The sequence below is a fragment of the Astatotilapia calliptera genome, chromosome 5 (genome assembly GCF_964374335.1).
Source record: "Astatotilapia calliptera chromosome 5, fAstCal68.1, whole genome shotgun sequence".
Lineage (NCBI taxonomy): Eukaryota > Metazoa > Chordata > Actinopteri > Cichliformes > Cichlidae > Astatotilapia > Astatotilapia calliptera.
The window spans coordinates 16,985,876-16,998,508 of record NC_137426.1 but is presented as its reverse complement, the minus strand read 5'-3'; the positions used below and the strand labels follow the sequence as shown (position 1 = coordinate 16,998,508).

General features: G+C 40.2%; 1 protein-coding gene and 1 long non-coding RNA gene across 4 annotated transcripts in view; one reads left to right on the top strand and one right to left on the bottom strand.

The window, feature by feature from the left end:
• Positions 1–12,633, top strand: part of kaznb (kazrin, periplakin interacting protein b) — a 144,729-nt gene that overhangs the window by 24,271 nt on the left and 107,825 nt on the right. For both annotated transcript variants that reach the window (XM_080301763.1, XM_080301762.1), the window contains exon 2: positions 5,820–5,977. In XM_080301763.1, the coding sequence (XP_080157889.1) occupies positions 5,820–5,977 (158 nt within the window). The remainder of the gene's footprint in view (positions 1–5,819; positions 5,978–12,633) is intronic.
• Positions 4,685–7,065, bottom strand: LOC113022331 (uncharacterized). Of its 2 annotated transcripts, XR_013909220.1 has the most exons (4): positions 6,663–7,065; positions 6,171–6,230; positions 5,877–6,025; positions 4,685–5,736 (listed from the first exon to the last, which is right to left on the bottom strand). It is a non-coding gene; the product is annotated as an uncharacterized LOC113022331 (long non-coding RNA). The 2 variants fall into 2 exon arrangements; XR_013909219.1 differs by having other exon boundaries at positions 4,685–6,025; positions 6,663–7,052.

The following is a 12,633-nucleotide window of genomic DNA, read 5'->3' as shown; positions in this document are numbered from 1 at the left end:
AGCAAGCAGAAGCAAAAGGGTTGTTTTCATATTTTTTCATCACTGTTCCTGGTGGGACAGCTGACTGAACTCATTTGAATACATTTTCCTGTAGATATCTGCATTATAGAAACTCTCTTTTCATATTTTGTGATGTCCCCACTCTTTTTCCCCAGAGTGGGGACATCATTTTATGACTGTTTCTTTTTTTTCATATGCATATTATATTCTCCTTTCACAAAGACTGTAGCGGCTGACAAAACACCAACATGCCTCATTAGAGTTCATTGTTGATGTTGTTTTTGCTCCCGTGGGTGGCTACAAAGATTGTAATGAGCTGTCCACATCTCACAGTCACCAGCAGCGCTGGGCCACCTGCATGTGAGAGTGTGCGTCGCAAAATATACAATATCCTTCTGATTTAAATGATTGTATCTGAATATTTTTCAATCAGAAATAAATAACCCAATCATGCAAATGCACTGAGTTTTCCAAAGTGTTTCATAAAGTTTTTAACCATAAAATACACCCGGGAAGAAATGAAAGACTGTGTTTCACACATGATTTTTCTGTTTTTTAAATAGTGCCTTTACTTATTTACATATCATTGGGAGAAAGGCATGTGTAATCAATCTTTGCACTCGATTTTTCTCACCCTATAGGCAAAATGTTAATCTTATGACATTTATTAAATGACAGCATATCATCTGCATGTGGAAACAGAAGACATTTAAGAAAATCGAAATTAAAAAATAAAAATAAACCAAAAAATGAGAAGAAACAGGGAAAAAATTGGGATTAATAAAATAAACAGCAATTAATATTTGGGAAAATAATAGAATTTTGCCTACTATTTTTGATATTACAACCTTTAAGTTAGGACACTGTGTAAAATGTAATTAAAACAGATCCATAATGGAAACCAGAAGACATATCAAATGTTTAAACTAAGATATTTTTCTATTTCATGGAAAAAAAATTTGGAATTTGATGGCAGCAACACTTCCCAGCAAAAGGCTGGAAAAGTAACTGATGCTAAAAAGTAAATAATTACAGGATCTGGAAAAGGCATTTGATTGGGTCCCCCACGAGCTGATTTCACTACGAACTCATGGTGCCCCGGAAGCTTATGTGAAATGGACTTCGATGTTCAGTAGGAACATCACCAGTCTTCCCGTTGGCATCCACCAGGGCTCGGCCCTCTCGCCCCTGCTGTTCACCCTCTGTATGGACACCGCGATGGCTGATCTGCAATCACCACATCCATGGAGCCTCCTGTATGCAGATGATGTGTGCCTATCAGAAACAGAAAACTGCCTAACCCTGCAAACCCAAACACAAGCGTGGAAAGACCGGCTCTCCGAAATCGGCATGCACCTGAACATCAAGAAGACTGAGTACCTTGAATGCGGCCCCCAGACCGACAGTACCATCACTATCAACGGCAAGCCGCTGACTAAAGTTGCCCAATTCAAGTACCTCGGGTCCTTTGTCACCTCGGACTGCGAAACTACCAGATGCCAGACTTTGTGTCAACACAGCATGGATGAAGTGGCGTCAGGTCAGTGGAGTCTTATGCGACAAGAGAATGCCAATCTATCTTAAGTCGATTGTGCGCCCAGTGGCACTCTATGGGTCAGAGTGCTGACCAGCGAAGACCAAACACGAACAAGCCCTTCACACCACGGAGATGAAGATGCTGAGGTGGCCTCTGGGTCTCACACGACTTGACCGATGTTGTCTGTAGCGATAAGAACTCCACTGCAAAGACAGCCCAGCGATTAGATCTGGGTGGAAACAGGCCACGAGGAAGACCAAAAAAGTGCTGGATGGACCGAATCAAAGATGATATGAAGGCTGCGAATGTTACACCAGAAGATGCCCTGGGTAGGAAGAAGTGGAGGAAGGCATGCAAAATAGTGGACCCTGCATCGCAGGATATAAACCGCTAGGAAGAAGGAGGTCTGGAAAACTTGGACCCTGTGTCCGCCAGACTAGAGAGGACACAGCTTGTTATTAGCTCTCAGATCAAAAGACTGCATGTCTCCTGATGATAAGAAGTACAATGTTAATGAATAAAATTGCCAAAACTGCACCCTACACATCTGGAAAGGAACTGTCAATACTGAAAGGAAAATACAGGTTTCAGAGAAACACATGCTGCCATCCAGGTCTCTTTTTGGGAAATGTCAGTTTTGGCCGGCAGTTATAGGTTACTTCCAATAATATGACGCGAGACTGGAATAAAATATATCCATGGACTGGCACTTTACTAAAGAAGGCACATGTTACTATCTAAATTAAAACCCTTCTTAACCATACTCCCCTAACCTGGCACACTGGTCTGCTCCAGGAGCTCTAAAGCAGGTAATTGAGCTGCTTTCATTCTTTTGCTCCACATCCTGCAAGAGGCTTAGGTTACTGACCAATAATTAAATGTAAGCAGCTCTAACTTTGGCTCTTTTCTGACAGGTAGGATGGCCAGTCCCCTTGTCTCTCCACCTTTACAAGCTGTCAATTTAATCCTACATTAAATAAACCTAATAAAGAATTCATAAGAACTAATGTGTGTTTTCTTTATTATACTTTTTTTTTTTTAATTCCCAATCAATTAATTACTAACAATGCAAATGAGGTGATGGAACCCCTGGTCTCCATTACAGGAAAGGTCTTGCATATTTCAGCAACATTGTGTTGTTGAAATAACACAGTCTAGATGCTGAACTGGTCTGCCTGCATTCCAGTCCCGTAACCACCTGAAAACATTTGGCCTATTGTGAAATGAAGAATAATGGGACAACATTACTCTCCCCAAAGTCCAACAGCTGCTCTCCTCAGTTCACAGATGTTAACAGACTGTTGTTAAGAGAAGATGAGATGCTACAGACTGGTAAACATGGCCCTGTTCCATTTTCCTCCTGTGTTGTACATTTTCTCCATTTAAACATTTGACGTGTTTTCTATGATCTGGTGTGAATTTCAAATGGTTTTATGAGATTTGCAAATCATCTCATTTTATTTTTACTTAGATTTGACAGAGCATCCCAACATTTCTTTTAATTTACCTACAAAGATAAGTGGAAAAGTGCTAAACAAGGACAAAAATGTGTTCTTTGAGCCCAGACTGTTAATAGAAATGGACATTTCTCAATAAAATCAGATTTTTTTTTCATCATTAAGATTCCTCTTCAGACATCTTTTTTGCATTATTTAAATAGTCACAAACGCTCGGCTTCGCCTGGCCATGCTGAATACTTACACTTGCTATTGAATCCAATCAGCAATGTGAAAACAGGGCTTGGCATTGACTCGCTTACATATTCTTGGCAGAGGACTGGGGTGCGCTCTTGTGTATATGCTGCTGCCTTGTCTGGTTTGCTTCAATAAGAATATTAAAGGTGAAAGTGTTAGAGACTTTCAGAGGTACATCTCAGAGCTGAAACACTGTCAGAAGCATTGATCAAGGGTGTCAGCAGCCTGGAGATGAGATTCAGCCGTTTGTAATTTCACAAGGGAGAGGCAATAAGTTATTACAAATGGCTGAACAAATCTCAAATTCAATATTTCTTGGTGGGGTTTTGTGTTAATATATTTCTGTTTCTTTATGCCTTTGGCCAAAACCTGTGGCATTTCAAATAAATGTGGTATGTTGACGTATTCAGTCTCATCAAAGTAATGTAGAAAACCACCTGTCTTCTCCATCATCTATCACAGTGTGCGCTAGAATGTGCTGAATAAAAATTGAAAGTGGAGTAGAGAGGGGAAGCGGGTGTGTTCGTATCCCATTTTGACAGCGTGTCATTTTCAGCAGCAGCATGCCATTACCCAGCGTGTTTGGCCATCTTTGGGGCAGAGAGGTACACCTGGTAAATGTTGAATGTGAAATTAGAATCCAGTCATCAACCTCTGCCATAAACATTTTATTTCTCCCCTGCACCCACACATCCCGCTCTCATTTGATGTACGCCACGTCGCCTGCAGGGTTGCTGTGTGCTCGTAAACATGCCTCTCTTTGCTATGCTTCCACGGTTCAAGAGAAGGCTGCAAGGTGTGGCTATAAATCTTTGATAGTTCTGTTGAAAAGTCGACCTTGACTGTCATCAGTCGCTCTGTCAGTCTTGCCCAGATTGACCTCTTAGCCTGCTCAGTGGTGTGTGGATGAGAGAGAAAGCGATGCTCGACTCGGAGTCCCGATGGTTTCACATTACTACGCAGTGTGTAAAAACTCATTAGTTGATTATTCACTGACAGAAAATTACAATTAGGCCTGAAAGTAGTGATTATTTTGATTATCATGCAATCAAGTGATTAATTGTCTTGTTGATAAAATGTCATAAAATGTAAATCAGAATTTCTGGCAGCTTTTTTGTTTGTCAGTCAAAGTCAAATACCAGAACTGAACCGGTTCACTGAAGAACGGTGAGAAGCATAAGAAAAAACAGGAAGAAAATGATGTAGTCTTTGACCATGTAGTAGGTAATCAAGAAATAGAGCTAAATGATGATTTTAGTTAATCAAAGCTTACCATTTTCCTTTTTCCTGATATTCATAAATTTAATGTACAAGATTAAGTTGATCAGACAGATTAACAGTCATATTCCTCTAAGCACTGCCCAGCCCGTATAGAGTTTTTCATTACCAATATTTGTGATTTAAAAATATGTTGGACAATTATTTTTTTTCAGACACATGAAGGATAAACAGGTTAACATTTGTTTTGTGCTTTTATTTATGAGTCAGTACTTACTGATATAATATAACAATACATGTTAAAAATGATCTCATTTATCACAAAAAATATTTTTTGTATACAGCTGCTTGTTCTGTTGAGATCAGCTGGTTGTTGTTTGTCTTGTTCCAAACACTTGCTGCCAACAGGAAATTTGCAGGGTCCCTCTGGTGGACAAACAATGCAACATCAACACTCAAAACATGGTTTAAGGGTGTTTCTTTCAAGGTTGGCTGTCTGACAGAAATTAGTTGGACCCAAAATGACTCGGAAAAATGAGGAATAAACTGAAAACAGCTTTACAAAATGCAACAAACATAGAGAAGGCAAGGCCGAGGAACTTACTAGGCAAAACTGACCATAGCGCACACAAGATCGGAGAATGTCAAAATTAAACAGGAACCAAACAAACAGAACACATAAAAAAACAAAACAAAACGCAGACTTAACACAAAGACAAGACTAGACAGGACAAGACATAAAACGACTCCATCATCATCATCATCTGAGGAGCATAGAAATGGCTACAATTGTGGAGTATGAGTCTGTAAAATATAAACAACAGATACATAAATAACTGCTTAATAACAGTCTGAGGAGGAAGTCTTGTACAGCAATGGTTCCCATTAGTGTTCATCTGAAAAAGTAATCTATCACTCAGCTGGCCTTAAATTTACACGGCCGTCTCAGTGAAACGTCAGTGTTCATCATACTTTTCTTTATTACCACTCACAGGGTCTGACCAAAGAGCTCTGTGAAGCAACCGCTGTATTGCCATTGTTTCTAATCGACAAAACCCTGGTGAATGGATTATGTAATGGGCTCTATGTGAGTCTCTGTCTTGGTTATGGATTTAGCCTAATGATGCCCCTTTACTCCAAAAGAGGGATTATTCTGAAGAGAACAGTAGAGCCATGGCCGTATAGATGAAGGAAGTGTCTCAGATCACACACGTCTGATCCAGAAAATCCCACTAGAGAGAGAGAGCATGCAAACAAGCTTGTCGAGACACTCAGGAGATTCTTGACCTACATGAGAGGAGTTGAAAAAATGTTTGTAATGTTTTCATGTGGTATGAATTTTCAACATTTGTTTTAAACTTATTTTGCAGCCGTCCAGTCTCTGAACAGCCTGAATGACCAGATTGCTCAGTTCATGGTCACTCGACCTTGTAGCCTGACTGATGAGGATGAGGCCTTCATGCCGGGAGAGAGGGATACCTTGAGGAAGTCTATGACTCTGATGAGACACTTGCTCATGGATGCTCAGGTACAACCTCCTTCTTCTCTTAAAGTCAAACACATCCTTAGTGGACACCTGTCCGATCAAAGTTATCAAAAGAAACTACAATTATTCTTCAGTGCTGTGGAAAGATAACACTGCTGGGACAGATAACTGGTTACAGGTAACAGTGAGTCACTTTTCTTTTCACAAACCAAAACAGTCTCATGCGGATGTTTACCTGCTCAGTGTGGTGAGGTTCAGCAGGATTTCAGGTTCCACAGGGCAGACAGATGAATGGCTGAATGAATAAAGTTTTTATTATTGTCATACCCATAGATACACTTTGCGAGGTACAATCTCTGAGGAATGTGTCCAGCATACTGCTAACTCTATGCTATGACGATTTAGGGTGGTTTTGATGGTAAAAGGAGGTACAGCCTGGTATTAGCAAGGAGTACCATATCAAAGTGGCCGGAGTCAGAATATTAATATCCATAAAACATTGGCAATAGAATTTCCTTCATAATAACAGAAAACTAAGCATCAAAATTAAGCACCCTTTCCAATTTTTTATTATGTGTTCACCAGAACGATTTCAGGGTGTTGCTGAGCTGTTTTTCAGAAATTAACATTCTTAAAATATCATAGTTTGTGGAAGAAAATTAAATATTTTTTCTGTATCTATACAAAACCGCTCTCATACTCTAAACTACTCCTGTATAATCCTTACCTTTTCAAACATCTGACCTCAAAAACAAAGTTTCAAGGAAACTGTCAACAGGACATTCTTGTCATGTCGAGTGCTGTGTGGCAGCCAAGATGAAGGACCCAAACGTAGGACTCAGAAACTGAAAGTTACACTTCAAGCGCAGCTTTATTGCTGGGAAAAACTCTTTATAGGAAATAGACTTTTACAAAACAAACCAAAACCTCAATCGCAAAACTCGAAACTAAACTGGGCACTGGAAGCTGGAGACTAAGAAACTCGAGCAAAGAAACAAACCAGGACTGGGAGCTAGAATATTCTCAGGAACACGAGAGGAGAAAACACATTACGGAGAGGGTGTACGACACGACAACAAGCAGGGGAAGACTGAGAACTATAATACACAGGCAGGAATATGAGCAGACGGGGAACAGGTCGAAACACAGCTGGGACAAATCAGACATAATGAGACGAGGGCAGGCAAAACTAGATACACTGACGTTGGATAAGGACTATCAAAATAAAACAGGAAACAAACAGACTGAAACTCAGACTCAGGACATACAAGCATAACACAGCAACTGGGGAGACCTGGGGAACATAGGTGGGGAACAAGGGTGAGTAGACATGAAACGTGGGATACAGGAAAAGAATAGAAAACCAAAACTATGAACGACAATAGTCAAATAATATAATTACAGAGTCAGAAGCACCAATACTTGGTCACGTGACAATTGTTAAAGTTATGATGTCAGAACTTTTAATATCTTTCAGCTTCTTGTAGAAGTTTTGTTATTTTTTAAATCTAGGCAGAGAATTATAGTATTAACCTTTACAAATTTTATAGCATCCAATAAATAAATTAACGTTTCCTCAACTGAGGATTTATCATTAGTTTTATATATAGAAATTAAACATTCATGACCTCTCTGTTTAAAACAAAAATATCTCAAAGATTTCACTTTAGTTTGCAGGTTTAGATTAATAAAATTTTTCCTCGCACTCTTTCATACCTGCATACGTGCATACGCGCCTCTGTTTCTGACATGTTAGTGTGAAATCCGTTCAGGGTGACTGCAGAGCCTTTTCATCCTCGCCCTTGCCCTTAGCACAACCAGGCCAACGCTGTGAAAACTTTGCCAACCTCAGCAATGCTGTGAACAATGTACAGTCGAACCAGGGAGTGTTTTTTTCTTCTTAATCCTCTTTTTTGGCTTCTTCTTCTTTAGAGTTGCACTAAGTCTTTAGGCTAAAGCGAAATATGCGATGTGGCATAATTTCCTTTTAAAAGTTTCATCCTCTCTCTGCTCTGCTTCAGAGATAATTCATCCATACAATGCTGCTTCCATTCAGCCTTTTATTTATATACCTTTTACATTCTGATAAATCTTGACACAGTGATGGATTTGTGTTATCTATTAGTGCCACTGCAGGATGGATAAGGAGTCCCCCTGCCATTCTCCTGGAGATATTTTCTCAGACATAGTGTCATTGATTAAATGGAAGGTAATTCAGTAAAAGGCCATTGCTTTCGCCTCAGCTCGGTGGTATGCAAGCTGGAGTGAAAGATTGTTAGCCTGCAGTCTGTTCTTTTTTTAAACTCAGGAATATATGACTGGGAGGTGATGGATGAGTAGGAAACTCACCTGTGGATGGAGTACCGATTATCTCTCCAAGAAGTTGTACTTGGAAAAAAAAAGTTTGCCGGTAGTTCAATGTTAAGTGGGGCACTCAGACACCAGTCATCATGACAGATTTCTCTGCCTTTTGGCCTTGTTAGTCAGACGCTACACCCACAGCCTTTACATGTTCCCTGTTTTTTTTTTTTTGTTTTTCTTCAGTGGAGTGTCAAATGGAGGCCCCTGTCAGCTGGAGGCCTGTTACTCTGAACCGTCAAGAGGACAAAAAAAATATCACCAGGGGATGCTGGCAGTTGCTACGGCAGTATGTTTGTTTATTTAAAGGTTGGAGCTCAAGCCATGCCTCGAAATAGATATTATATACTCACTATGTTTTATTTCAAAATATTCTGTCAAATGACAATTCTACTCCACAATGCAAGACCCCTAAAAAGTATCGAGGAGATGCTGACAGCTGAAAAAATGTGACTGCTGGGTGACGCAGCTCCAGAAAAATCTGGAATAAAGAGCAAAAAATGAAGAAACAAACCAAAAAGATGACACAGACAACTCAAATCTTAGGAAAAACACATTGTTGCATTGTTGTCTGTTTGTGGTAAAATATAGTGTTACAGTACACTCGGCAGCATTAATAGATTTATGCGTCTCTGTTGAGGCTTGTGAAATATCTGGATTTGAAGCTGATGAAGCTCAACAACTCGTACTTTTTCTAAAGCACCTTTTTGTTAATTAGGAGGGAAAAAACATTTCAGTGGCAGAGTTCTCATTCACACTCTGTCATAGCTCTGCTTCACCAGTTAATGCAACAGATGTGTTTCAGCAGTTGCCACACATCCATTTTCTTAACCACACATCCAGTTCACAGTCGCTGGGGAGCTGTAGCCTGTCGTAGCTGTCATAGGGCATGATCACCAGTCTGTCATATAGAGCCAACACAGAGAGACATGCAGCCATTCATTCTCACTTTTGAACCTTTGGCAAATTTAGAACCACCAGTTAATCTAAACAAGCATGTCTTTGGACTGTGTGAGGAAGCCACAGTGTCAGGAGAGAACATGCAAAACTCAACACAAGTGCAGCTGTAGCTAATTAAAGATAAAGGCTACCAAGCCCAAACTTTTTGTGCATTAGTCTTGAGCCACCTCCCATTTCTTTATATTTAACTAGGAAAATACGTGCAGCAATACTTACAAACATCCATAGAAATACAGTATATAAAGCACAATTCTAACAAACTTGAAAAATCAGTATAGTATATAGTATAATATGTAGTAATAGTTCTCCAGCCTACTTGAAGGCTCTTCTTTGGATGTTGGCCGCCTTTTCTTTTGTTCTCTGTCAAGACAATCCCAAGATGTCAGATCTTTGCTGGATTATCAGTTTCTCGAGGACATGACTTTCATATGCTTTTCATCAGCTGTAGGTTTTTTCTTAGGCCTGCTACTCCTTCTCTCCTTCCCTTGTCTTATTTCCTTAAGATTTTTTTAAGGACACAATGCACAGCATGCTAAATATATGCCAATATTTCAGGCTGTTTTATACCTGTGAAAACATGTTATCTTTGGCTTTATTCATGGATCCAACGCTGGAGTGCCTTGAGTGATTCAGAGGTCACTGTTAATGTGGCTTAGCAAACAGTTAAGCCCAAAGTTGTTTGTAGTTTCACCCACTAAAAAGTAATGAAACTACTTGTATTACTATGCAAATATAAATCCAGTTGAGCTACAAGCGATCTACTGCAAAATGCAGTTAACCCTTGTCTTGTCTAATTCTCTGCAGTTCTCCCAAACTTCTTCCTTCAACCACTGGATCTGATAATGAATTGAGGCTATCCAGCCCCAGTTTCTGTATTTAATGTACTTGATCCGAGCAGCAGGACTGAGTTTGGAGTCTCTCTGTTATCACTCGGGTTACAATTTATGTACAAAATAATATTGGCCAAATTATGCATCACATTTCTTTGTTCTCTGAGCCTCAGAGGTCAGAGTCAAGTGTGATCTCATCCCATGTAGAAAAGCTCTGCTCATCAAGAGGAGTTTGCATTCATGGAGCACAGTCTTTCCACTTTCAGACTGAATATGAAATTAGTCCAGCCTATCTCTTTTAACGTCTGGTCTCATGTGTTTTAAGTGCCTGCTGCTGAGTTCAGGCAGGCCCGCGTGCTCTGATGTCCAGTATTTAGTGCTGCCAGTGCTCTGCAGAGACTTTACTGTTGAACTGGAAGAATAAAGGACTCTCCAAGGCTTACTGTCAGTCACGAAACCTTGACGTTTTCTGTTTTATGCAGATCTTTTGCGCATGTTTTCTGACACCAAATGGTTTCGTTTGTCTGGGAAAGTTGGGCTGAAAACATCGTCTGGTAAATTCAACATTAAGATTTCAAGTCAACGGCCACTAAAAGGCAGAAAATTAATTTAGAGGGGATTTGAATAGTTTCTCTTTGAATGCTGTCCCGGAATTGATTGCCTCATTTGTCATTTGCACAGATGAATTATTTATGTGATCGTTGCTGTGCTGGGGTGACTAATCAAATGCATTTCAATGGGTGTGGAAGCTGCGAATTGATGTCGTGGAACATTGCACTGCATTAGGTGCTTTGGTAGAGTCAGCAGGGCAACAATAGTGGCCTGATGATGACGTGGCAGAAGAGACAGTGCCCATCATAATTTAAAAAACGAATGTACAGAAACAACACTCTGTTCATTTAAAGTCCTCTCTTCACCCTCGGACAGCGAATCCGTTCAGAGGAAGTACACAAACAGAACAATTCCTCACAACGTCTGTAACTCTGCACAAACAGTGCACGGTAGCACAAATTCTCAAATGTTTTATGAAACTTAAAGGTCGACGCTGGGAGATTTTTTCAGGACTATTTTTGCATCACCTTGCAATAACTTTTGCATTTCCTCTGAACCATATGAACAGTTGAGAGAAACGCTTGGCATTACAGAGAGGAGAGATGATGTGATACTTTACACGGTGCATTTATTGCTCATTTCTCATTTTAAAAGGCTGAGCTGTCACAATATCTAGCCACTGGCTGTGATCAAAGCTGCAGCTGCTCTTTCTGGCAGTGCTGGCTGAAGGATAGTGCTTGAAGTTCGGCAGCGTGCTAAACCATGTAAATTTATTGCATACATGTGTCATAGCCAGGATTGTGACAACCAACATGGATCCACGGCCACAGCCACAATCAAACAGACAGCTATGTCATCCTGGAGTTTCAGTCAAAGTCAGAGCTACTGACAACCTCAGCAGCGGTCAGAGCGCTGCCGGGGTGAACTGCTGCTATGGTACAGACTTGAGGATGAGCAGTTCAACTGAGGGTGTGCACTCTGGCTGCAGAGAGCAGCGAACCAGCTCAGCTTTGCTTTATGCATCAGTGTGAACTCAGAAATGACTTTGAAAAAACCCCACTGTGTGTTTGTACAGATTTTTAAGGCCTTTGAGAGCATAGCTTATAGGTCCGTTTTGGCCAGGATGGTATTTCAGACCAGAGAACTGTAAGTTCCATTATTGTTATGGAACTTACAGCATGCAAAACAAATTGTGCCATAAATTCCAGGCAGTCATACACCTCTTTAAAAATACTCATAATTAAAAAAAAAAACTCACACCAATTTATATCACTAGAATTGCCTTCATTTCTGTCTACTTAATCATCTCAGAGTTGTTAAAGTTTTATCCAGACTAGCTGGACATTCTGGTCCAGGATAAAACATCTCAACAACTACTGCATTTTAAACCAGAGCATCCATGATGCAGTAGCTTATCTGGCTCACACTCTGTCACAGTTACAGCACGGTATCATTAAAATCTGACCAATATTTTATCAGGAATATTTTTGTGAGTTGTCGATAAACAGACAAACAGAAACACCACCACAGTATATATTTATATGCTCTTAGACTTGATGAGCTTAAAATTTATAGTTGCCTGTTTCAGCCATTAAACCGGGGTGGCTATAGCTCAGGAGCTAGAGGGTTTGAGACGGTGCTGGATATGTGGCACCAGAATGGACAAGATTAGAAATGAGTCTATCACAAAGAGAACTCAGGTTGGGCAATTTGGAGACAAAGTTAAAAAGGCATGGCTGAAATGGTTTGGACATGTGCAGGGGACAGATAAACGATGTATTTGACAAAAGATGTTGACAATGAAGCTGCCAGGCAGGACAAGAAGAGGAAAACAACAGAGGAAATTCATGGATGTCGTGACAGAGGACATGCAGTGGGTTGGTTGGACACAAGAGGATGCTGGCGATGGGATGAGATGGAGGCAGACGATTTGCTGTGGTGGCTCCTAAAGGGAGAAGCTGGAAGAAAAAGAAGAATTGACATAACATTCATGTCTCT